This window comes from Sphaerodactylus townsendi, linkage group LG07 (genome assembly GCF_021028975.2).
Source record: "Sphaerodactylus townsendi isolate TG3544 linkage group LG07, MPM_Stown_v2.3, whole genome shotgun sequence".
Classification (NCBI taxonomy): domain Eukaryota; kingdom Metazoa; phylum Chordata; class Lepidosauria; order Squamata; family Sphaerodactylidae; genus Sphaerodactylus; species Sphaerodactylus townsendi.
Genome location: NC_059431.1, coordinates 48,171,949 through 48,195,826, shown reverse-complemented (window position 1 = coordinate 48,195,826; position 23,878 = coordinate 48,171,949). Strand labels below are relative to the sequence as shown.

At 46.9% G+C, this 23,878-nt stretch overlaps 1 protein-coding gene and 1 long non-coding RNA gene across 3 annotated transcripts; both read left to right on the top strand.

The window, feature by feature from the left end:
* The first annotated feature begins 4,146 nt into the window (after positions 1-4,146).
* LOC125437198 lies at positions 4,147-14,051 on the top strand. Its single transcript, XR_007245149.1, has 3 exons — positions 4,147-4,323; positions 4,460-4,555; positions 13,228-14,051. It is a non-coding gene; the product is annotated as an uncharacterized LOC125437198 (long non-coding RNA).
* A 605-nt stretch (positions 14,052-14,656) lies between these two features.
* LOC125437196 (translation initiation factor IF-2-like) lies at positions 14,657-23,509 on the top strand. Of its 2 annotated transcripts, none has more exons than XM_048504619.1 (2): positions 14,657-16,441; positions 22,950-23,509. In XM_048504619.1, exons 1-2 carry the CDS (start codon positions 15,748-15,750, stop codon positions 23,039-23,041), a joined length of 786 nt encoding a protein of 261 aa, XP_048360576.1. In that variant the 5' UTR covers positions 14,657-15,747; the 3' UTR covers positions 23,042-23,509. The 2 variants fall into 2 exon arrangements, with proteins under 2 accessions (XP_048360576.1, XP_048360575.1); XM_048504618.1 differs by lacking the exon at positions 22,950-23,509 and adding an exon at positions 19,836-20,567.
* Positions 23,510-23,878: the final 369 nt, after the last annotated feature.

Here is a 23,878-nt window from a genome sequence, read left to right as displayed (position 1 = left end):
CCTTGCATGTCGCCCCTCACTCTCTTCCCTCCCTCACTTCGCTTCCCTTGCATGCCACCCCTCCCCCTCCCTCCCTTCCCTTTCCCTCCACTAGGGTGGGTGAGTCATATCAAGATGCTGGGTCCCCTGCCTCCCCTCCCTTGCATGCCACCCCTCACTCTCTCCCCTCTCTCACTTCTCTTCCCTTGTATGCCTCCCACTCCGTCCCTTTCCTCTCCCTCCCTCTCTTCCCTTGTATGCCACCCCTCCCTCCCTCTCCCTCCTTTCCCTCTCCCTCGTGTGTATGTGTGTGTATGTGTTTCACTTCCACTCGAGTGACTGCCTATGTGCTGTTTCCACTGCTCATATCTGGCCACCTGAGTGAACATTCTAAGTTGCACGAACATTCTAAGGGTGACAGTTACACACAGGCAGCTGCATGTCCTTCACCAGGGAGCACCAGGAAAAAGGTGGTTTACCTGGGCCAGGTGTGAAATTTCAGGTATGTGAACATCTAAAAACACTCTCGCCTGGCTGACTATAGTGGCTGGGAATTTTCAGAGGACTTGGCCCAGCAGTTACTGAGGTATACTGTCATCAACAAAAACACTGTTAGCTTTTTATATATATAGATTGGCATGGTGAAGGATATAGCTAAATACATAAAGAAAATATAGTTTATTAATTGTACTTACATTATTATGACAAAGATTGATCCTGTGGATGTTAGTTCAAAACAATTACTGCAAAATAATTGGGGGTTTATTCCCTGTAGGATTACATATTTTCTGTTGAAGAGTTTATTGTTATTATATTTCACTGAACATTAAATTCATAGCTATGCTTACATTACTTTCTAGAGATATTTATGTTCTGATCTGTTTCTCTAGAAATACAGCTTTATCCTGGTTTTTTGTAGGATGCCAGAATTGGGGTAGGGTGGGCTGGAGAATTCCCAGTGGCAAAGCCAATATTAGTCAGCTCCCTCATGGGTTTTAGGGCCATTTGCATGATGCGCTGTCCTTTAAATCCTATGGGGCTTTCTGGTGGTGGAGGAGCTCTGGGACTCTGCCAGAAAGCCCTATTGGAGGCAGCAGAGCAGCGTTGCACTGGCACCACATCCAGCCACCTCCAGGTTTGGGTGGGGCTGCCCGTATACCTTGGGCTGTAGCTATAATATAGAAAGTTATGGCCAATGTGAAGGCGATGACCTTCACATTGGCCATAACTTTCTATATTATAGCTATAGCTTCAAAATCAAGAAGACATCTCCAAGGGTCACTGATAAATTATGAACAGTCAGGTATATCCTTCTTAGTTAAGGTTTAATCTCTGACCATTTTGTTTGCATCTGTAATTGTTGAAAAACAGACAAAAACAAGAAGTCATCAGAACTTGCATGACTTATTTCCACAGCCAGAAGCTTACAGCTGACATTTCATTTGAATGAGATGTGTATTTATGAAAACAAACAAGCAAACAAACTGCAGTGTGTACTAAAGGATGCCCAGACTAGCAACCTGGTGGCCCATGGGATCTCATGCAGGAGGTTCTCTCACAGTGTTGATCTGGTATGTTTCTGGTACAGCTGTACCTAGGAGTCACTGAATGCAAACATTTGCATCCCCGCCCCTTCAACACACACACGGTTCAGCAGTCTAATGCCCCAGCAGAGTCCATTTGTAAGATGGAACCTATTCAATGTATAATCAGGTTTACTGGATCAGGGTTCGGATAAGAGCTTAAGAATCTAGGGATCAGGTTGTGTTTTGCAATAAAATGTAACCTATATCTCCAGTATGATGATGCATGAGGAGCTCAGCACAACAATCAGAAAACAATATTGGGCAGATCCCATTACAGAACCCCACTACAGAACCATTATAGGTTTACTTCAGGTTCAATTGATCAAGCTCAAAGCAAACGGGTACATCACGTTTGCTACTGACACTGATGGTTTCTGTGAGTTCATCATCACTTGTAGTGTTATCTATCAACTGAGCATGACATAGAGCACGCACAATGTTCGTATACTAGATATAAACTTCATAGTCCTCATACTAAAAAGGGTGGTAGACTTCACAAGTTTAAATCATTAACACTGCTAATCCTATCATGAAACTTTTGATTTATAAGTGACCATCTAGGTAGCCCTGATTAGGCAAAAAAGGCAGCATACCATTTTTAAAAATATAAATAACTAATAAACAATGTTTTCCTCTACTCTAGCCTTGTGGACCGTATGCCTAAATTAGTCCCATTGTACAATGGTGAATGACAGTCATTTTCTCAAGTCCAAAACTGAATTCATGAAAAAGAAAGGATATGGACCCAGATCTCTCAGTAAATCATTCACTGGAGACTTCAGCCTGACTCCAGTGCTGCAGAAAAAAACCAAAAGGGATCCTGGGAGACAATGAAGCCTGGCTAGTCAAGCAGCTTGTTCTCATACAACGTTTGGTTTAAATCTAGATGGTGAGGGGAGGGAGCATAAAATAAATCTTTTGTCTGGCCTGTGGTAGCTCTCAGCAGCTCTTATCACCATTTCTCCACAGACAGGTCATTTAACTGCCATCTTCTGCATTCCTTTCTTTCCAGTTTAAGAGAAAGCAATGATTATGGGCTTTAATGCTATATATGTTTCACATACAAACTATGTGCATAAATTTGAATTGTAAGTTTGTGAGCACCCATCTGCCAGCCACCCCTGCAAGATAGGTCACTTTGGCCTTGTAGGAACTTGGCTACCCATCTAAAACAAAAAAGATGCAACTCTGGCTTCTGTTTATAGGCTGTTTACTTCCACCAGGCAGTTAACAGCACTTCTGTAATCTTGAGCCCATGCACCACACCAACCTCCTCCTTCTTGTCCTGCCTCTCTTTTATCCCTCTCAGGAGGTTCCTTTCCTCCTGGATGCTCCCTGCTCCAGCCTGCTATTGGCTGGTGAGCTGTCTGTCAAGCCCATCAGGCCTGGGACTGGCTATTCAGCTTTCCTGGCCCTCCTCCTTGATTGCAGCTAGGCTGGGGCTGTGTTGGACCCACCTCACACTTTAAAGTGGCAGAGAACTGCTGATTATAGCTTGGCTAGGGCTGTGCTGCCTCCACTCTGTTACCTGGAACTGCAGAGGCCTGCTGTTGCTGCCTAAACCCTCCTACCATTTCTCTGCAGTTCCTCCCAGCTTCTGGCTTCCTGGAGGTCCCTGCTCCTTTTGGTAAGTCCAGGGGCAAGGCTGCTGTTGTGGAGTGCTCTAGGGCCCCTGGGAGGGCTTTTGTGACAAAGGGTGGGTAGAACAGGTTGCTGGGTGCCAGGTGCTAGGAGACAGCCTATGGGCAGGGATCTGATTTTACAGCTTGTGTTACTTAGAAATGTGATGGTGTTATAAATAATTATAGTCAAGTTCTGATTGCTGATACACAGTAGTCAATGCATTCCCTGCCCTCCCCTTTTTTTTGTCAAGTTGCAACCAACCTATAGGGTTTTCAGACCAAAAAGATATTCAGGGGTGATTTGCCATCCAGGGTGAGTAGCCATGCTGGTATTCCTTGACAACCTCTCATCCAAATACTAACCAGGGCTAATCCTGCTTAGTTTCCAAGATCAGGCTATTCTGGGCTATCCAGGTCCCTGCCTATTCTTTCTTTGAAATCTCAGTGCTCCACAGGGTCAATCCTTCAAAAAAACAAATCAGTTCTACTATGTTTATGCACCCTGTGAAACCAAGTAATGCTGTGGTCTTTTTCTAGTTTTCATGGCACATGTTCCCTGCCACTCTAAATAAAGTCTATTTTTATTTTCTGGAAACATTAACTGTTAGATGGAAATTGTCTTGCTATATGTCAGCTTGCTGAATCCTCTACTCTGCTCATTGGATCTCATTTCACCATTCTCTACTTTTCATAATGGGCTCTAGTGTCTTTTGGAGTCCTGGGTGGTTGTACACATAAGATGGAGCTTGGCATAGTAATTTGTTACAGCAACCACTTGTGCGGCAGCTGCTGTAAACTTTGTTTAAACAAGTGTTTAAGAATATTTCAATTTCCTGAAGTTTCAGCAAGCTCACATATCTGGTTTCAGAATATTCTACCACACAAGTGAACATCTGTTGGTCTTGCCAGAGAGGCCAAGGTTGCTTGAAATAGCTGTCATTGGACTGGGAATATCCCTCGGTGCTGTGTCTGAGAACCAGTACCTGGATGGTTCAGAAACCCATGTCAAAGATATCAGTTAGCCCTTAGGAAGGGCCTAGATAGTGATGCTTAAGGGACCCTCCAGTGAAGATTTCTCCTGCCAGTCAGAATCTATCCATGCCAGTGCCCAACAGTATCAAGGGAACAGAACCAAGGTAACAGCATGTTTGTTATGTTCTGTTTTGATTAGTTGGTTAATTTGGTTTAAATTGGTTTTCTACATATTCTATTTTGTATGTATGCTGCATTGGATGTGTAGAAGAGTGAAATCCTTGTGTGCTTGTTTTTCAGTATCAGGCAATTAAAGGTATACCTTTGAATATTGAAGTTCTAGTTTTAGCAACACAACTACCTGTTTGACAACCCTATTGTGCCAAACTGTAAATGGTAAGATCTTATCTCTCTCTCTCTTTTAAAGGAAATTAGAAACTGCCACTATGGATTTCCTAAGTTAGTTAAATGTTCAATGAAGAAATACTACTTTTATTTGATTTTTAAACTCATTGTCAGAAATTTATTGCATGATCCTGGGGTCTATTGTTTTCAAAGAACGGGAGAGGGAGAGAGAAGGGAGAAGACTGAGCATAATGGCTATAAAGGCCAGATGTGACAAACTTCCTGTGTCTCCATTTGTTTGTAAAAAGTAAGTTTCACACATGCGTAGCCCACAGAACACTTGATTAGATAAGATGCAACTGCTCTGAACCACTATTCAGCTGTGTGTGTATGTGGGTGCAGTTTACTGTTCACCAAAAGATGTAGAGATCTGTGATCTTCAGCACATTTGGTTTGGCTCTGAGCTACAAATCAGGATGTTCCTGGATTGACTTTTACCACTGATGGTCATGTGACTCATTAGGTAATCTGATGCTAGACATACTTTGTCAGGTTAGTTCCACACAGTGTTATTAATTCAATTTGCAGTCTATCTGATTATTTCAGTTTCTTCACAGCATTGTTACACATCCATTGCCATTCCACGGTTTCCTGAACAACTTCCCCACTGTTTCCCAAACCATCTTTTTAGAAAAAGTTTCCTGTAGATGCATTTCTGAAGCATGTTTCTAAAAGGTCTGGTCCCATTCTACAGGTGCCACCAATTGTGGCACAATTTTAACTTCTGCTGACAAGACTTGGTTTTTAAAAAGATCAGCCAAAACAAAACATTATGTAAACATTCTCACATCAATGCAAAGTCGATTGGTAGAATTATTATTATTAATTCTTCTAAAATATCTGCAGAGTACACAAACATTAACAGTTTATCTATCTCTGTTTGTGACTTGTATTGCATTTTTGATTTCTGCCAAATGCTATTTACCATTGGTTGTGGTGAGTTTTTCAGGCTGTGTGGCCATGGTCTGGTAGATCTTGTTCTTAACGTTTTGCCTGCATCTGTGGCTAGCATCTTCAGAGGTGTATCACAGAGAGAAGTCTTCGACAATACTATTTTCCATTGTTTGTTTTCTATTGACCATTTGCTTGAACAATAAGCATGATCTGGGAAGCGTTCTGCAGATCAAGGTGTGTGGGGGGGAGGGCGGTGCCAGCTCAATCTGGAGAAGAGAGGAAGGGTGCAGCCAGAGTTATTTCAGGGTGTTCAGGAGTCTGGCATGAAAGCAATAGCAGCTTCTGGTGCTCCTTCCTCTAAATCTGTGCATCATCATTGCTGTTGCCCAGCTTTCTTCTTTGCTGCCTCTGCTTTCTTTTAAAATACCATGAGTTTCATGAAATTTCATGAGATCGCTTCTCATGAGAGTTTGCCCAGATAACCACAAATGAGAAGAAAGGAACTAGTAAGATTTAGGGAACTGGCATGAGTGGATGATGAAGAAGAAAAGAAATTGTTTTTATATTTTATATGCTTTTCTCTACCTTTAAGGAGACTCAGAGTGGCTTACAATCACCTTCTCCTCCCCACAACAAACACCTTGTGAGGTAGGTGGGGTAAGAAAGTTCTGAGAGAACTGTGACTTGCCCAAGGTCACTCAGCAGGTTTCATGAGTAGGAGTGGAGAAGCAAACCTGGTTCACCAGATTAGTCTACCATTCATGTGGAGAAGTGGGGAATCTCACCCAGTTCTCCAGATTATAATCAACTGTTCTTAACCACTATACCACACTGCTTTTAAAGGGGTTCAGGAGAGTAAGAAGGAAAGTAGATGCCAGCATGGCTGGCTCCTGGGAAGAGGTGGCAGTAGGATGAACTGCAGAGAACTGGCAGGTATTGGACTGACCACCAGTGGGTAAAGACTTTTCTGTGTTCTTTGGCATACCCACTGTCATCAACTCTCCTTCCTAGTTTTCATGTTGTGTTTATATGTGTGTTCTTTTGTTTATATGATATTGAACTATTTTATATTTTACTTGAAATGCTTTTATATTGTACAAATGTTTTAATGTTGGCTGCTTTGGGGACGCTATCTGAACCGAAAGCAAGAATAGAAAAGTTCTAAATAAACAGAATAAATTAATAAATAAATAATGGCAATGAAAAACAGTTAAAAAAGAGACGACCCATGAGAACTGCAAGAACTGAAGTGGCAATAACCTCATCTTATGGAATTAGCAGCTAGTGTGCAGGCTTAAAATTGTTGGAGGTGAGCTTTAACAAGAACTATCTTGGCCTTGCATCATTTGTGGCAGTTGAGAAAGCGGCAGTTCCCTGACGATCATGTTCATGTTGAATTTCACACCCTCCTCAGTGAAAAGGGGACACTGGATGAAATTACCCTCTTTTGCTAGTGGATGAAACTCAATGGAGCAAAGCTGCTGTTAGCACTAAGAGAGAAGGCCGCACTGTCACCAAATTTCCATTCTGTATTGTAGCTTTCCATAATTCGTTTGTTGGTTTAATAGTCCATTTTTCTTACTGACACTCAAGGTAGACTACACGGTATACATCAATGCAAGATAATTTTTAAAAAAGAAAGGGAAGATAATATGTAGTGAGCAGTTATGAGTAAGTGGAATGAGAATACTGAGGCTAGGTGAAAAGGAGACAATGATGAACTGGATGGGGATTCTAGAGGAGAACAAAATAGGAAAACTTCTAAAAATATGTCCCCATTCCTAAACCTTTTTGAAGGCTAAAAATACAAGACCAAATACATTGCTACTCAATGCCAAGCAACTAAAAGCAAAAGAAAACAGAGATTCAATTTCATTACCACCCCCCTTTCTCCCCACATTCTGCTCATCTTTCATTCATTTTGTATGGTTCTCGTAAACATTTTCATCCACTAGCAATAATTCTGGGAAACATAAGAAAATATTATGTTTACCCCAGTTAAATAGTATAAAATTCCTTCTTTGGGCATGAAACAGCAGAATGCAAACTGATGCCACTATTTTAGGAAAGTTGCATTCACCACCTGTTTATTTTCCATGTGTCTGTCTCTGAATTTCCAAGACATGGCAAACAATCGTTCCCTCCATCAGAAGTAATATACAGATTATCTGCCTCTGTGGGGTACACTATAAAACAATTTCCCAAGAGGGAGATTTTTTTCCCCATGAACATATGAAAGATAACATTTTTATGAGCCAGTGTGAAATAATATTTGGATTTTTTTTTCATTTAGAAAGACCCTGTGGGAAACATTCTCAACAGGTGAGGGAGGCAACATCAGACCCGGGCTCTACATTAATCTATTTCATCTCTCAAGATTTAGAGATTGCTGTGCAGCCTTCCATACATAATAGCTTGAAGATGATTTAGCAGTATATTAAAAGTCAAGTGTTACAGCTACAATGTGAATTCATCTCTCTCAAAGATAATAGACGTTAATTGGTAGCACCAAAAATATCATTGAGAATGTCTTTGTTTTAGGACACAATTGAACCACTGTTCCCCTCTCCCATTTTTTTTCAAAAAGGGGGGGAACAACTTGGGCTATCACTTTGGAAGATATTGGGAGGGAGAAAGGTATTCTTGGCTTATAATTCCTTTTTTCAGATACCATGTTAAAGTAGCAAGCATCTAGAAATGATCACTTTCTAAACCTGGATCAGGCATTTATCACTTGATGTCAACAGCATCTATGGTGCTTTGCTTGTGTGAATGACTAGTCACCATTCAAATACCACATGTAGCTTTTTCACAACACCACACTTCAGGCAAAACAGGTTGGATCAAATGAACAACAAAAAATGAGTTCGTGGAGTAGGTCTCTCATGAAATAGCACACACACTCTCTCATGAAATAGCACACACACATCTTCTGGGCAGCCCCACTACTAGAAAGTTTACTGTGAGATTTAGAGGTCTCTGCTGATCAAAATAACATGCAGATTGAAGGCTTCTAAAAGAAGGGGGAATCAACAGAAATCACACATGCATACCTCTCTTGCATGATCTCTTGCGCTGTTCATGGAAGGGATGATTTAATTTCCCTTATGCTATTTCTCATTCTGTTTTGGTTGGGCCTCTGAGGATGCATTCAGGGAGGTAGGAGAAAAATCTATTTTGTGAACTTGTGCCATTCATGATTTCTTGGACCCAGTCCCTTAATTTTTCAGTTCACATTTTCAGCTATCAGTCATCAAGTATTTAGTAACCAAGTCTGGTATCCATTCTTGTGAACTCTATATGTGTGTAATGTTTTATAGAACAGAATAGAACTCTACAGCATGTAAATGATTGTGCCCCAAGGTTCTTTCCTTCAATCTTTCCTTCACTAATGAAAACAATCAGCAACCTATTTATGTATAGGAGTGGCTCTCTGTATAAGGATGACCAGTTATATCTTCATAGAACATTGTTCCTTCATCTCACAGAGAACCTAGCTCTGGATGTATACTGTCACTATTACACACATGAAAAATCTTCCCGTGAGTAGAGCATATGCAACCATATGCAGATTACTAATCTAAAACCACATGAGAGAATACTGATGTGTACAGATGTGTACAGCTGTAAACTATATATGGATTTTCTCTTAATGAGATGTGCATGTGTTCTGATCTCCAAGATGTGATTGATTTTACACAGGGGATTTTGCCAAAAGAAAGGCCAATCACAGCTAGCAGCTGGGGTTTGCCAGAAAAATGACATCATGTGTTTCCAGCTAAAACACACAACCACACACAAAAGATTCTCCACAGTAACATTTGAGCAACAAACCTTATTGGGGCATGTTGTATTTTTTCATATCCAGGCTGCCAAACGTTAGTCTACTGCAGTTTCTTGAGGGTCCAGGAGAGAGTTTTTGCAATGACATATCTTTGGTTTCGGGAATTAAAAAGTAGGCATAAACAGGGACAAATTAATTTTTCCTTAAAGTAAACTTGAAAGCAGAATGGCATGGGAGACATTAAATTGACCTCACAAATCAACATTTCAGTTGCATATTTTACATTTTAAGGCAGGGAAGATTTATTCTAGGGCATGGTTGTTTAGCCTGTTTACAGACAGGAAAGCATTTTGTAAAAGGCATGGAGAGAGGGGCAAGGGAGGAAAGTACCTGCTAGGAACTGTGTAGGATATAAAGCTGAGAAGTACATTGTTCCAGGCTGCTTTCCCATGGAAACAGTACCCTACTGTGCTCCAGCTGTCATTACGAGTGCAGAGGTATTCACAACATCAATGGAATCTCCCCAATAAGTGGTTATCAGTTCTTCTCCCCATTTGTCCTGTTGAGTGTCATTTCTCTTCTCCCACTTCTAGAAAACAAACACCCCCTCCCCCAATGAGTAGATTTATTTCTCCAGAGCATTCAGATATATATTACAGCAATATAACTCTTGCTCATTTCTTTAAGAAAAACAAAAAGCCTACCAATTGACTGGGTAGGATAGTGAGCATAAAGGGAAATGAAAGCAGAAATGACACTCAATAGTGTACCTAGGTGAGGCATGAGGGGGCTCAAGACGGAGGCGCCACTTGCCTGGGTCACATGGGGGGAGCATTTGGCTACTCGCCCACTTGCTGGCCCTGCTCACCACTTGCTGGCCTGCTCACTCACACACCCTGTGCTTTCAAGCTTATCCCACCTCACTCCTTGGGTCTCTCAAGGCTTTGCTCACCTCAACTCCACTGCTCACTCATACCCCAGCCCCCCTCCCCCCCCACTCCTACCGCTTACTCACCCACTTCCCGCTTCTTTTGTCTCTGCCATTTTGGTGGGGACTGCCAGGTGGGCAAAATGGAAGCCTTTTTCAGAGCTGTGGCCCTGCCCCATCTCTGGGTGAACTCATTTCCTTGCAGGGGCCAAGATAGACCCATCAGTTGCTGTTGATTTGGGTAGATCAGCAGACAGGTGAGAGTATTTGTTAAGGGTAGTGGTGGTTGCAGCAAGGGCCACCCAGAGGAACCTGTCAACACCCACCAAGGAGCTCTTGGCCTCTTGTGGTGGATGCATGTGCCTGCATTTTGTCATTCTTCAGGTGAAATCCAACAGCGAGAGTGCTGCCCCCCACCATCCCACCCTGAGCCCTGACCATAAAACAAGCCTGTCTGCTGCCCCTCTTGGTCCTCAACCCAACCCACCTCCTCCCCCTACTCCCTTGTCCAGCCCCCACTGAACTCCCCCATCTCCTGCTGCACCCCCCCATATATAAAAAAAATCCAGCTTGCTCAACCTCGAGTTCCCTGGACTGGACTAGGATGGGTACTGGTACTGCTTCCAGAAAAGGAGCTCTCAGGACCCTGGGAATCCTTGCCCAGCGCCTTTAGCCCACCCCTGGCCCCCACTCCTGCCATTTGGCCTGGAACTAACAGGTGTTTCCTTCCTCCAGAGCCACAGTCCCAGCTGCCAAGGGGAGTCCTCCTCCTCCTCCTGCAGCCTGTCTTCTTCCCAGTCCCTTTTGCAGCTTCAGGGGAAGGTGGCTGGTTGGGGAATGGAAGTACTGACGTTGGCTGGTTTGATATTTCTGGGGACGGGGTGGGAATGGGAATTTCCTCTCCAAGTGTGAAGAAGTTGCTCTTCCCTCTTTATTGTTTGCCAAGGTGTAGGTGGGTGGGGGATTAGCAGTGCCCTGCTAAAATCAGCTATTGCAAGCATCAGGCTTCTAGCTAGCCACCTTGGAGAAATGGCAACCATAATAATAAATGCCTTTTTGAAATAACAGATGAAAATTGTACCATGGGTATTCTACACTTGAAGCCTGTTTAGCCTCTGGGGGCTCCAGTGCCCTCAAGGAGGCTACAAAGTACCATAGCTGAACCCCTGGAGGCAGAGAGAGGAGCTCTCCAAGGGTTAGTAAGGTGGGTGCCTGTGATTGCCCCTTGGAGAGATCAGCCACTTGTATGGATGTGTGGTTCTTTCCATGACTTCCTTAGCCAGACTGGCTAGATTCTAAAAACAAATCTGCTTCTGGAAATGTCCTTTGTCAGTAGAAACAAACCCATAAACTGATGAAATAGAATATTTGCTGTTTATGGAATGTGGGAATTCCTAGCTCTGAAGTTATTGTCATCCTATTTAGGGGAACAAAACAAAAGTAAAAGGCAGAACACAAAACACTGGAAGGACCCTTGGAGAGCTCCTCTTTGCCTCCAGAGGTCCCAATGGCCATCCTCTCTATTCATCTGCGTTGCTTGGCTCAGGTACATATGCTTGTTCAACAGCAGATAGCTGCAGGGGTCAGTGACACAGTTCTTGGCTTCTCCCCCTCCCCCCCCCAACCTCATCTAGATGGTTGCATCCAGGCAGTGTAAGTGTCAAGCTGATGGACTCTGACAGGAAAGGGGCCCCAAAACTGCCCACCTAGAATATAGTGACTGTCAGCAATTGTCCTGGTGAGCCAGCATCCCTGGCCATGACCCTTTCTGCCCCTTAGCTATGAGAGTATTTCACTTGGCCCCTGTGGCAGGTTACCCCTAACTGGTTCTGGCTGTCCTGGCTGTCACAACCTTGCCCTACACAACACAGCCTCACCACAACATCTCCAAAGAATGCAGAGGCACAGTTGCTGGGAACACTAACATGGTTGTAGGTACTGAAGGCCGGCTACTGACACTTATTTCCTGCCAGTGGCTACATGAACAATTCCTAAAGGGAGTGGACTGGCAGCACCACAGTTATCCTTTGGCCAGCTGCTTCCTTGCAGGTAAGTCTCAGGATTGCTCTGTCACTAAAATTATGTTTATTTTATCTGTCTTTGTCCTATATGTTGCAAGTTTTCATTTTTTTTGGTAATTTTGAAAAAATTAAACCTCTCCCCTTCTCACTTTTTAACCAAATGATTCCAGCACTGTGCCTAATTCTCAAGCTTTATGAATAAAACATTGCTACTGAAATTATCAGAAAACTGAACAGTAAGGGCCATGAACAGGAAATGAATAGAAGCAAAGCATTAACAAAAAGGTATAAGAAATTATGACAACTTAAATGCTTTTGAATCCAGAATAAGCCCATTGCATTGTTACTAAGAAAGCAAGATCACTACTGAAATTCTTTGCATTACAGTTCATACCATAACTCTTTCCAATTATTCTAGACCAATACATGTTCAAATGGGATGTAGTTCACATGAATGGCATATGGATTGGAGCTATAGAGGCTTTTCCAGCCACCAGCTTTGGAGGAAAAAAATCACCCCTCAGTGGCTTGTTAGTGATTATGTGATAAGGATAGGCTTTCATTTTCAATAATTTTCTTCAAACACTTTTCTTAAGATGCTTATTGGGAACTATTTACTTCACTTCTTACTCTAATTGCATATCGCTGTAATTCTCTTACCTCAAGAGAATCACAGATGAGACACAAACGTTTTCAAAGCCCAGCTTGTTTTTGTTTTGAATTGCTGGAAGAAATGTAGATAGGAAAGCAGTCAAGAAAATATATGTCAGTTTTTCAAAGGCTGTTCCATTTTAATATTATAAAGCATATCAGGGATGTGAGAATTAAAGTCATATGTGCAGTTTCTGTTGACAGTGGATTGAAAGTGATCCACATTACATGCTTTAATTCAATTCAGCACAGCCTGGAGGAGCACACTGTGAAAGCTGCAAAGAGGAGATAGTTTCCATTGCTAATCCAGATTCATTGATTAGAAAGGAGGAAAGTATTTTTCTCCCTAATTAATGTAATTAAAAAGAGAATCTTTTTCCTACAGGCTAGTAAAGTGGACACTGGAAGGACATCAGTGACACCTCACATTTCAAGGACGTTGCAATTTAACTACCCTGCCCATTTCTAAGAGAAAGAGAGAAAGCAAGCAAGCAAGCAATCTGGCTATTGTCCTAATGGATGAACCATTGAAGATGGATGAACCATTGATCAAGACTTACTGTGCTTATAAAACGGTTTAGTACAAGTTAACCTTTGCTTAAATGAAACCTGGTTCATCTCCATATGATTAATAATAGAGATGCCAAACATGGCATTTTTCAGATTATCATGCAAAAAAAAAAACTCTGCTGCTCCAACAGTATCTCATATTAGTCTTATTAAATCCTTGGAAGCATGTCCTTTTAATTTCCAAATACCTAATATTTACTTTCCAAATCCCACATAAATTTGAAAACCAAATATGCTTTCCATGCAGTGTTATAAAGCTGCTGGCACTGCATCAAATTGCTCAGCATTAAAGGCATCTGACCCCATCAATTCACTGGGGCGGGGGTGGGAGAGCTCCCTACCTGCTAAATGAAGATATGTTGAGCTAGGATTCATGGGTGGTGTAACGGACTTGCCCCACCCTGAAGGGCTGGTGTGAAGCAGGCCTGCTTGAAAAGGCCTTAGTGACAGCCAGAGTTGAAGAGAAGGCTCTACTATACAAAAGAACCCACTTGATTGGTCGAGCAGAAGCACAGTTGCCTTTGGCCAGGGATAGGGGGAGCTAAAGTGCTGGCAGCATAAATAGACAGAGCAGAGCCTGTCAGGGGTTTTTCACACTCTCTGAAGAGATTCTGACACAGAGATCAGAAGGAGCCAGAGTTTGGCAGAGAGCAGTCTGTCAGATCTCAAACTGAAGGATTCTGTCTCAGCCGAGTTGGCTGACAGAAGTCCAGTCACTCTGCAAGCTGAGGAGGCTTGTCAGAGAGAGAAAGCCCTGAGTTTGGTGCAGGGTGACGTGCCAGTCAGGGGCTTGACAGTGAAGACTGTCCAGACATAGAGTCTGCCATAACACTGTGTGCCACCAGTCTTGGGAAAAGCCCGGTCCAGAGGCAGTGAAGCCAAATTGGGATTAGGGTGAGAGAGGGAGGCTATGTGTGCCTGAATCTCACTGGGCATAGGCTGTGTGAGTGTATTCAGTGGGTTGTGGATCAGAAAGGACTAGTGTCTGTCTGTGAGGAAAAGCAAAGTGAACTAAAGCAAAATTGATCCTGAAGAGACACCTGCGTATATCTGGGTATGTGTGAAACCTAAGAAAGCGCGGCCGCGCCTGAAACGCGGCCGCAGTTGCGGGAGGGAAGAGGGGCCCGACGCCGGCCCTAGGCCCGTTCTGCGCATGCGCGGCCGATCCGCGCATGCGCAGAGGGCCAGGCGGCTCGGGCCCATCCTGCGCAAGCGCGGGAGGGCCCGAGCCGATTGGAGGCATGCTCTCGCGATGCGCGGGAGCACGCCATCGGAGTGGGCCGGAGGTAGGGCCTATAAAAGGCCCTGCCTCGTGTGCCACGGCCCACTCCGGAACAGATCGTCGAGGGATTCTGATTCTTCGAGGGATCCAGAAGAGCGGACAAGGAGTTTTTCTTTTGGTATGGTGGGGGGAAGGAGAGTCAACGGGCCCTCGCAGGGCCCGGCGCCGGGGTAGCAACCGCGTCAAGGCTTGTCACACAGGCGGCTCGTCCCGCACCGGGGCCTCGCAGGGGCACTTCGGCCTCAGCCCCCGCTCAACGGGCGGGGGGCCTTAGTGGGGGCGACGGGCCTCCATGGCACCCCCCTCCCCCCTCTTTTTTGCTTGTTACCCCTCTCATGGGGCTTCGTGGCCCGGAGCAGCCGGGTCATCAGGCCGATCAGGGCGCAGGCTTACAGGGGTAGCGGCTAGGCCTGCCCAGGCGCACGTGGCAGCCCCCACCAGTCAGGCCATTTAGAACCCCCCCCCAGTAGCAAGGGGGGTATTTTTCTTTGTGCTGGAGGCTGGGTCGATAGGCGGAGCCTGGCCCAGGTGGCAAAACAGCCCAGGTTGCCTGGGTTGTAGAGAATGAGGCCTCAATGGGGCAGTGGCATTTTATTCCTGGGAAGTGGTTTTCATTCCCCACTCCACAGGTGGGTGGTGGATCTTAACTTGGGGAAGCAGGTTTAACCCGTAACTCCCCCACATGGTGCGTGTGGGGGACCCCGGGTCAGTCACAATTCTCTCAGAACTCTCTCAGACCCAGTGACTGCTTAAAATGTCTGCTTTAAGGGGAGGAAGGGTTTATATTGTTTGAAGACCCCAGTGACCTCCCAGTCCAAGAGCAAGGGCTTGCTGGGCCCAAGGCAGCAGTTATGGGCCAAGTACTATTGTTCACATTTATCTGCTTTTACTAACATTATTGCCTTGTTTTGGGGATCTCCATTTCCGTTCCTTGTCCAGGCTGGCTGAGTTAGCTACTAGGCTTTTTGGGTCACTATTCTCAGTGGTGCGAGGGGCTATCACGCTCTGAGGTGCTGTAGCTCATTGGATTAGTCACTCCTGCTTTGTTGCACGATGGCACCAGCTAAGGGAGGTAAAAGGAAAACCCCAAGTGGGGGTCAGGGTCGAGCAAAACAGGCCCCTAAAGTGAGGATTACAGCCTCCAGTGGGTCAGGCGCCAGCAGAGCAGAACCTGGCCCATCTCAGAGAGCTCGTAAAGAGCCCCCTTTACCTAGCAGGCCCCGGCGAGCAACGGCAGGGAAGGCGCCCGCCTGGCGTAACCTAGATTCCCCAACAGGGGCCAGGGCTGGGCAGCCCACCACATCATCTCAGGTTGCCCGCTCCAAGAGCTCTCAGGGGGCGGCCGCTAGAACTTCAGGAGCCCGGAGGAGGGTGGCAACAACCCCAGTAAATAGACATTCTGTGCAGGGAGTGGCTCCAGCCCCCTCCCCTGGGAGTCAACCAGGCCTTTCTAATCTGAGTGCCCAAATTTTCAATGACCTGGCGAATACATTCGCAAGGCTGGCCAAAAGCTCTTCGCCCGGCGGGGCAGTAGCTTCATTCGCAACTACAACAGCGGGCCCATCTCAGCCAGCGGGGGACCAGGGGGAGGAGGCCTTTTCACAGGAGGAAGAGGAGGAGGAGGAGGTCTTGAGCCCTTCATCAGCTGAAGAAGGTGAAGAGCCCAGCCGGGACCGCCATCGTAAGAAACCAAGAAAAGGATCTCGCCGGCATGCATCTAAGCGTCGCTCCCCGTCATCTTCCTCCAGTGAGTACTCTTCGGACGAGGACTCTCCCCGGGGGGAGGGAACATTCTGGGAGGATGCGGCAGCCATCCCATCACTACCCCCAGGCCTGAGCGAACGCAGGGACCGCAGCCTGGGCTTCCCGGCAGGGGGTCCTCCCCCACCAGTCCCTTTCAGCGGTGCAAAGCCCACCAAGCATCCCCCAGGCAAGCACCTCACGCGTAAGCTGAAGGATAGGGCCCTGAATGGGTATTATGTTGATATTTTTAAATTTATCCGCCCAGGGGCTTCATCAGGGGTCACGGGATCCTCTTCCACAGCTCCCAAAGGCAACCGAGTGGAGAGGAGCTTTGATAACTGGATGCTAGGTTTTGGGGAATATATGGCGTTGATTTCGGCAGCTTACCCATTAAGGGCCTGGCATCTGGCGACCCATCAGTGTAACGTACTACGGGCTCGCCTTATAGGGGGGGACTCTGCAGCCCTGAGTTATGATGAGGAGTTCCGTAGGGATGCATCCGGATGCAGTGATGCTCGCTGGGACAAATTAAATCAGGAGGCATGGACGATGTTCGTTCAGCCATTTGCCCGCCCTCAAGGTCACTCTTTTAAGAAGCGGCCCAACTTCCGGGGGGAGGGGTCTCGCCTGGTTTGCTGGGAGTTCAACATGGGCAGATGCAACAGGACAAAATGTAAATTTGAACACTCCTGCGAGGTTTGCCTAGGCCCCCACACTAAGACAACTTGCACAAGAAGCAAAAAGTCCCAGCCCTTTCGTGGAGCCCGGCCCTCAAGTAGCCAAACTCCCAGAGGAGGGGGGCCGGGCCAATCCGCCCCAGCCGCCACATCCTAGATTGGGAGTACCTGGGTCCTGGGGAACCCTGGCCGCGTCCCCGGTCAAACTCCCCGCACTTCAGTCCCTGCTATCTGGCTACCCCAACCGGCCTGTTGCCAAATTCCTTTGGGAGGGGTTTTCTCAGGGTTTTCACATCCCATACACTGGCCCTAGGGTGGCAACGGACTGCGGCAACCTTAAGTCTGCCCGGGACATGCCCCTAGTGGTTGAAGCAAAACTTACGAAAGAAGTGGCTGCTGGCCGCATGGCTGGCCCCTTTCCTTCCCCCCCGCTCCCAAACCTGAGGGTTTCCCCCCTGGGCGTGGTGCCTAAAAAGGCCCAAGGAGAGTTCCGTTTAATTCACCATTTATCCTACCCCAAGGGGTCCTCAGTAAACGACTACATAGAGCAGGACCTCTGCTCCGTCCGCTACGCATCATTTGACCATGCCATCAACCTGATCAGGGCTTGCGGGCCGGGGGCCCTCCTGGCAAAGTGCGACATACAATCCGCCTTCCGGTTACTCCCCATACACCCAGAGGACTTTTGCCTGCTGGGCATTAAATTCCAGGGGCAGTGGTTTATCGACAAAGCCATGCCCATGGGCTGCTCCATCGCCTGTGCAGCCTTTGAGGCCTTCAGTTCCTTTTTGGAATGGGCAGCAAAGGGCCGGTCGTCCAGTCCATTCATCACGCATTACTTAGACGACTTCCTTATTGTGGGGGAGGCGGGCACCCTGCAATGCCACCAAAGGCTCCAAGGCTTTCAGGCATTGGCGGCGGAGTTGGGCGTACCACTGGCTGCGGAAAAAACCGAGGGCCCTTCGCACACCCTTAATTTCCTGGGGATCACATTGAACACGCTACAGGGCACATCCAGCCTCCCACCAGATAAGTTAGTGGCCATTAAGGACCTATTACTTCAGCTGCAAGGGAAATCTAAATGCACTTTGAGAGATATTCAGAGGTTGCTTGGCCACCTAAATTTCGCATGTCGGGTTGTGGCGCCTGGCAGACCATTTTGTGCCCGCCTGGCACACACCACTAGAGGAGTGACCACCCCCCACCACCACATACGGCTGACCAGGGGCATTAAGGACGACATGGCGGTCTGGCAGGAGTTCCTCGCCCACTTTAACGGGGTTTCCCTGTGGCAAGAACGGGTTCACCCTGAGTCCACTTTACAAGTGCATTCTGATGCCTCGGGCACATTGGGGTTCGGGGTCTACTTCAGAGGGCAATGATGTGCCCAACGGTGGCCATCAGACTGGGTGGCGAGGGGCCTGGGAAAAGACCTTACCTTCCTGGAATTTTTTCCAATAGTGGTGGCTTTATGCCTGTGGCGCCAACAGTTTGCCAACTGCAGAGTCATCTTCTGGTGTGACAACCAAGCAGTGGTCAAAGTGATCAATCGGCAATCATCTCGCTCTGAGCGGGTTATGCGGCTTGTTAGGAAGTTCGTGGTGTTGTCTTTGATCAGTAACATTTCCTTTGTGGCCCAGCACATTCCGGGTGTGGAGAACGACATAGCAGACGCTCTCTCCAGGTTCCAGATGGAGAGATTTCGCCTACTGGCCCCTGGAGCATCCTCGGATCCGGCACCCTTTCCTCAGGAGCTCTGGGCCCTTGGGAGAATATAATCATCGATGGAATCCTGAACTCCCTGGCTCCAGCAACGCGGCAGGCCTACCAGGGTGCCGTCCATGCTTTCTTCAAGTTCCAGCAGTCTCAAGGGGTGCGGGGAGCCCCCTCGGTCTCTGAGGCTTCCCTTCTGATGTACCTTGGCCATCTACACACGCAAGGGAGGTCTCCCAAGACCATGCGCACGCACTTGGCTGCGGTATCCTTTTACTGCAAAGCCTCAGAGATCTCTGACCCCACGGGATCCTTTCTGGTCAGGCAGGCCTTAAAGGGGTGGGCCCGGGTAGCACCTAAAGTTAGAGATGGGCGCCTCCCGATTTCTCTGAATTTGCTTGCTCAGATAGCAGCAACACTGCCCCAAGTGTGCACATCCCCTTTTGAGACCTGCCTCTTTAAAGCAGCCTTTAGTCTAGCGTTTTTTGGGGCTTTCCGCAGCGGTGAAATTGTTTCAGCTTCTAGGGAAGGCGCTAGTGACAGGCCCCTTTCGCTCAGGGATGTCCAGATCCATGAGCACACGATATATATCCAGCTGCGGCAGTCCAAGACGGACCAGCAGGCCAGGGGCACCCGCATCTCCATGCAGGCCTCCGCAACCCCTGGCCCTTGCCCATTGAAGGACGTGACGGCTTACTTGGCAGTCCGCCCGAAAGGGGGAACCCCTTTATTTGTGCATACGGACGGGACCTGCCTTTCACGCTACCAACTGGCGGCAGTGTTGAGGCTTTGCCTGTCGGCCCTGCACCTCCCCCCTGCGTCTTATGGGCTCCATTCTTTTCGGATTGGAGCGGCGTCCACTTTAGCGGGGCTGGGAGCCCCAGTCAGCAGAGTCATGGACGTAGGCCGTTGGCGTTCTTCGGCCTACAAAACATACATCAGGCCATTTTCACATCAATAGGGTTCTGCATCCTATGGCCCCATCTAACCCCCCCCCCTTTTTATCAGCTTCTTTAGGGTCACAGAGAGTCATTTGGGTGGTTGGCCACAGCATCGTCTTCTGGACTGGCAGACATGCAGCCTCATCAGGATGGGGTCGGGACCTTGGCCTACACCAACAGTCCAGACTCCGTTGGATTGGGAAAAGAGGCATGCGTTGGCACGACCTTCTCCCCATCCTGCGGACCAAGCTGCAAATCTTCCAGCCTCCCCACGCACTGGTGTTACAGCTGGGAGAGAACGACATCCCTGCAGTGAAGAGCGTGCAGCTGCTTCAAACAATGTTAGCGGACTTGGACTCCATTCACCACCTGCTACCGGAAACTACGATCTTCTGGTCTCACTTGTTGGGGAGATGCGTCTGGAGGGGAGCCTTGGACCCGCTTCGGGTGAATGGAGCCAGAGCGAGGATTTGCCGGGCTGTGTCGCGTTTTGTTCGGGGTTTTGGGGGGCGGGAGGTTCCACATCGGGACATTTCTCCTAAGGTAGAGTCTCTGTATAGACAGGATGGGGTTCATTTATCGCCTCAGGGCATGGACTTGTGGTTGCATAGCCTGAGAACAACACTGTGTGATTGGCTGAAAACTTAGGAGGCATTTGGCGGGAGCCGGGGGAAGGATCTACCTTCCGGCCCGGCTCTGTGGCGGGTTGCGCATGGGGGGTGATCCGCTGGCAAGGGGAGCTGGGAGAGCTCCCCTGTTTACTACACCTCCTTAAGAGGTAGGGGTGGAACAAGCCCACGGTTGGAATGCCCCGCGGGGGGCTAAGGAGCTTGCACCCCTAGCGAAGGATGGAGAAGGGGCTCCAGTCATGGGCATTTCGCCGGGCTGGAATGTCTCACTCCAATCTTCTGCTTGTTTACATTCCTCCAGCAGGCGGGCTGGAGGAACTAGTCATCCTCTGGGGGACAGCACTCGGGCTGCCCAGATGCTTGGATCACCTCCCATGCTGCGCCAATTTGCTTTCCTGTGTTTTCCGTTAATAAACTCTTTGGCTATGGCCATTTTACTTACCCACACTACATATATAATGTCTGGCGTATTATTCTGTGTACTTGTTCACCGAGCAAGAAGGGCCACGCCTCTACCCGCAAAGCGCGGCCGCGCCTGAAACGCGGCCGCAGTTGCGGGAGGGAAGAGGGGCCCGACGCCGGCCCTAGGCCCGTTCTGCGCATGCGCGGCCGATCCGCGCATGCGCAGAGGGCCAGGCGGCTCGGGCCCATCCTGCGCAAGCGCGGGAGGGCCCGAGCCGATTGGAGGCGTGCTCTCGCGATGCGCGGGAGCACGCCATCAGAGTGGGCCGGAGGCCCACTCCGGAACAGATCGTCGAGGGATTCTCCCACCCACCCGATCCCTGTTTTGGGAATGTTAAATTGTGTTATAATTGTCATAGCCGTTTGCGGGTTGCGCATGGGGGGTGATCCGCTGGCAAGGGGAGCTGGGAGAGCTCCCCTGTTTACTACACCTCCTTAAGAGGTAGGGGTGGAACAAGCCCACAGTTGGAATGCCCCGCGGGGGGCTAAGGAGCTTGCACCCCTAGCAAAGGATGGAGAAGGGGCTCCAGTCATGGGCATTTCGCCGGGCTGGAATGTCTCACTCCAATCTTCTGCTTGTTTACATTCCTCCAGCAGGCGGGCTGGAGGAACTAGTCATCCTCTGGGGGACAGCACTCGGGCTGCCCAGATGCTTGGATCACCTCCCATGCTGCGCCAATTTGCTTTCCTGTGTTTTCCGTTAATAAACTCTTTGGCTATGGCCATTTTACTTACCCACACTACATATATAATGTCTGGCGTATTATTCTGTGTACTTGTTCACCGAGCAAGAAGGGCCACGCCTCTACCAGCAAACATCTGAAGCTCTGTAATTTTTGAAGTGAAAAGAACCTCTCTGAAACCATCTAGCGTTAGTACCTCTCTGAGCCAGTTTAAGAAGCCTTTCTTTTGTTTTAAAAATAAATTTAATTTGTTGTGTTCAAGCTACCATTTGAGCCAGCCTGCGTTTGTGTGTGTAAGTGTGGGGAAGTGCCTGTCTGTGAGACTAGAATCCCAACCAGGTTGAGTTCCCTCCATTTTTGTTTATGGGACTCTGAAGGACATTCCCCTCAGACCAAGAGTGAAAGTGAGGTGGGATCCTTTATTATATTTGGCAGTCAGCAGCAGTTTTTGGGATTCCGAGTTCCTTTTCTTTAATGGTGGCAGCAGAATAAAAAGAAGATTCCTGAACACTAGCCTGGAATATTTAGGGTGGCAAAGGAAAACTCCACAGGTCAGTGTAGTGGGAATCTAGATGGAAGGCCACCTGTCCCGTTACAATCGGTAGCTAGCGGTGGGATAATATATCTTCCTCGCCTGGTGAATATAAGGTGACCCCGTTACAGGTGGATACTCGGTGTATCCTACCACTCCACTTAGCAAAGATGATTTGTTTGTTTGACTATACCTTCATTTTTCCTTTTGACTCAAGTCTAAAACATTCCTCCAATTAAAGGAACCTTATTACAATTTCAGGGGCTCATTCATTGGGGGAAGGAGCACTTAATTTGGCCGAGAGGCCCTTTAGTTGGAGCAAGGCTACTTAGAGGATGGTTGTATCCACCTCAGTATTGTTTCAACTGACAGTAGTAGATGAGGGAGGAGTGATTTTTCCGCCAATTCTCCCAGTACAGGCAGGGCCCCACCTTATCCCTATACTGTTCCTTGGAGTGCACTGAATCTTTGAAGCAGGATTTACCAGGGGCGATGTGGGGAGAACATTGCAAGTTTCAACAGGAAATGGAGGTCAGAAAGTTCCCATCCATGAGTGCTGCACTGACACTCATCCAAACCACAGTATCTTTGGTATAATCTAGGACAATTTGGTGCCTTACTTTCCTAGGAAAATAGGTAGGAAATAGACAATGATATTCCAAGAAGAGTCGCTTAATCACCTATTATGAAGAAAACCGTAATGATGTTGAGAAAAACCTGATACCATCAGGAATGCCACTTTGGTTGAATCCAGGAAAAATGAGTCCTCCACTCCTAACTTGCTCTAAGTTAATTGTCAGTGATAGATGATGTGCTGAATATATGGCAAGGAACAAAGACAGTCAATTCATTTATTTTATTTACTTCATTTACAGTTGGGGTACACTGTAAGGAAGTTGGCCCAAGATCATCCAGCAAACTTCTACAGCAAGAGGGAGGATTTGAACTTGGGTCTCCCAGATCCTAACCTGACACTCTAACCCACTTTACTTCTTCTCATTATACCGCTGTGGTTTGAATGTCTGCAATTACTGATTTTGTGTCTGCAGCTGTTTAAGGCATTGAGCCTCTGTTTTAAAAAAGTTTCTACTGGTGTTAAAGTGAATTGAAGCCCATTCGTTTCAATCAGTAACTTAGTTCTTTTTCTGATTCCTCAAGATAGGCCCATTATTAACAAATATATGTACCTTATGGATAGAAATATGTATATTATTATCCTTATATGAATATTCCAATGAATATATGGACCTGACTTGGTATATTAATGCCTTAGTGCTCAGTTCAAAGAAAGTTGAAGTAATGAACTTATGAGTTTGCTACGAATCACATTACTTGTATAATCAACTTCTAGGTCTCAGAATCTATTGAAACTTGTAAAATACTCTAGGGAGCCTTTGCTTTTCTGCAGAAATTAAATAGAGGAACATTCCTTAAACCAGTGAATCATGTTTGTAATTGCACATCTGCTAGGAAAGAAATATTAAATCTCTGACTGGAACCATGAAAAAACTGTTCATATAGCACATACAAGTATTCAGAGGATGTTATGCTCCAACCACATTCTGTCAATTTGGACATTGAGAGTGTATTATTTTCAACATCTGAAGGTTTTATTAGCATCACTTTTGTGTGTGTGTGGGTGGGGGGGAGCTTTCTCAATCTCATCTACCAGAAACCAAGGGGTAGGGAGGAACTTTCAGGTAGTTTGCTACCACATAAATAATTTTGGTTCAGCAGAAGACATTCTTAGATTACATTTGAAAATAATGCACAAATAATTTCATTGCTGATGCCTTTTACATTC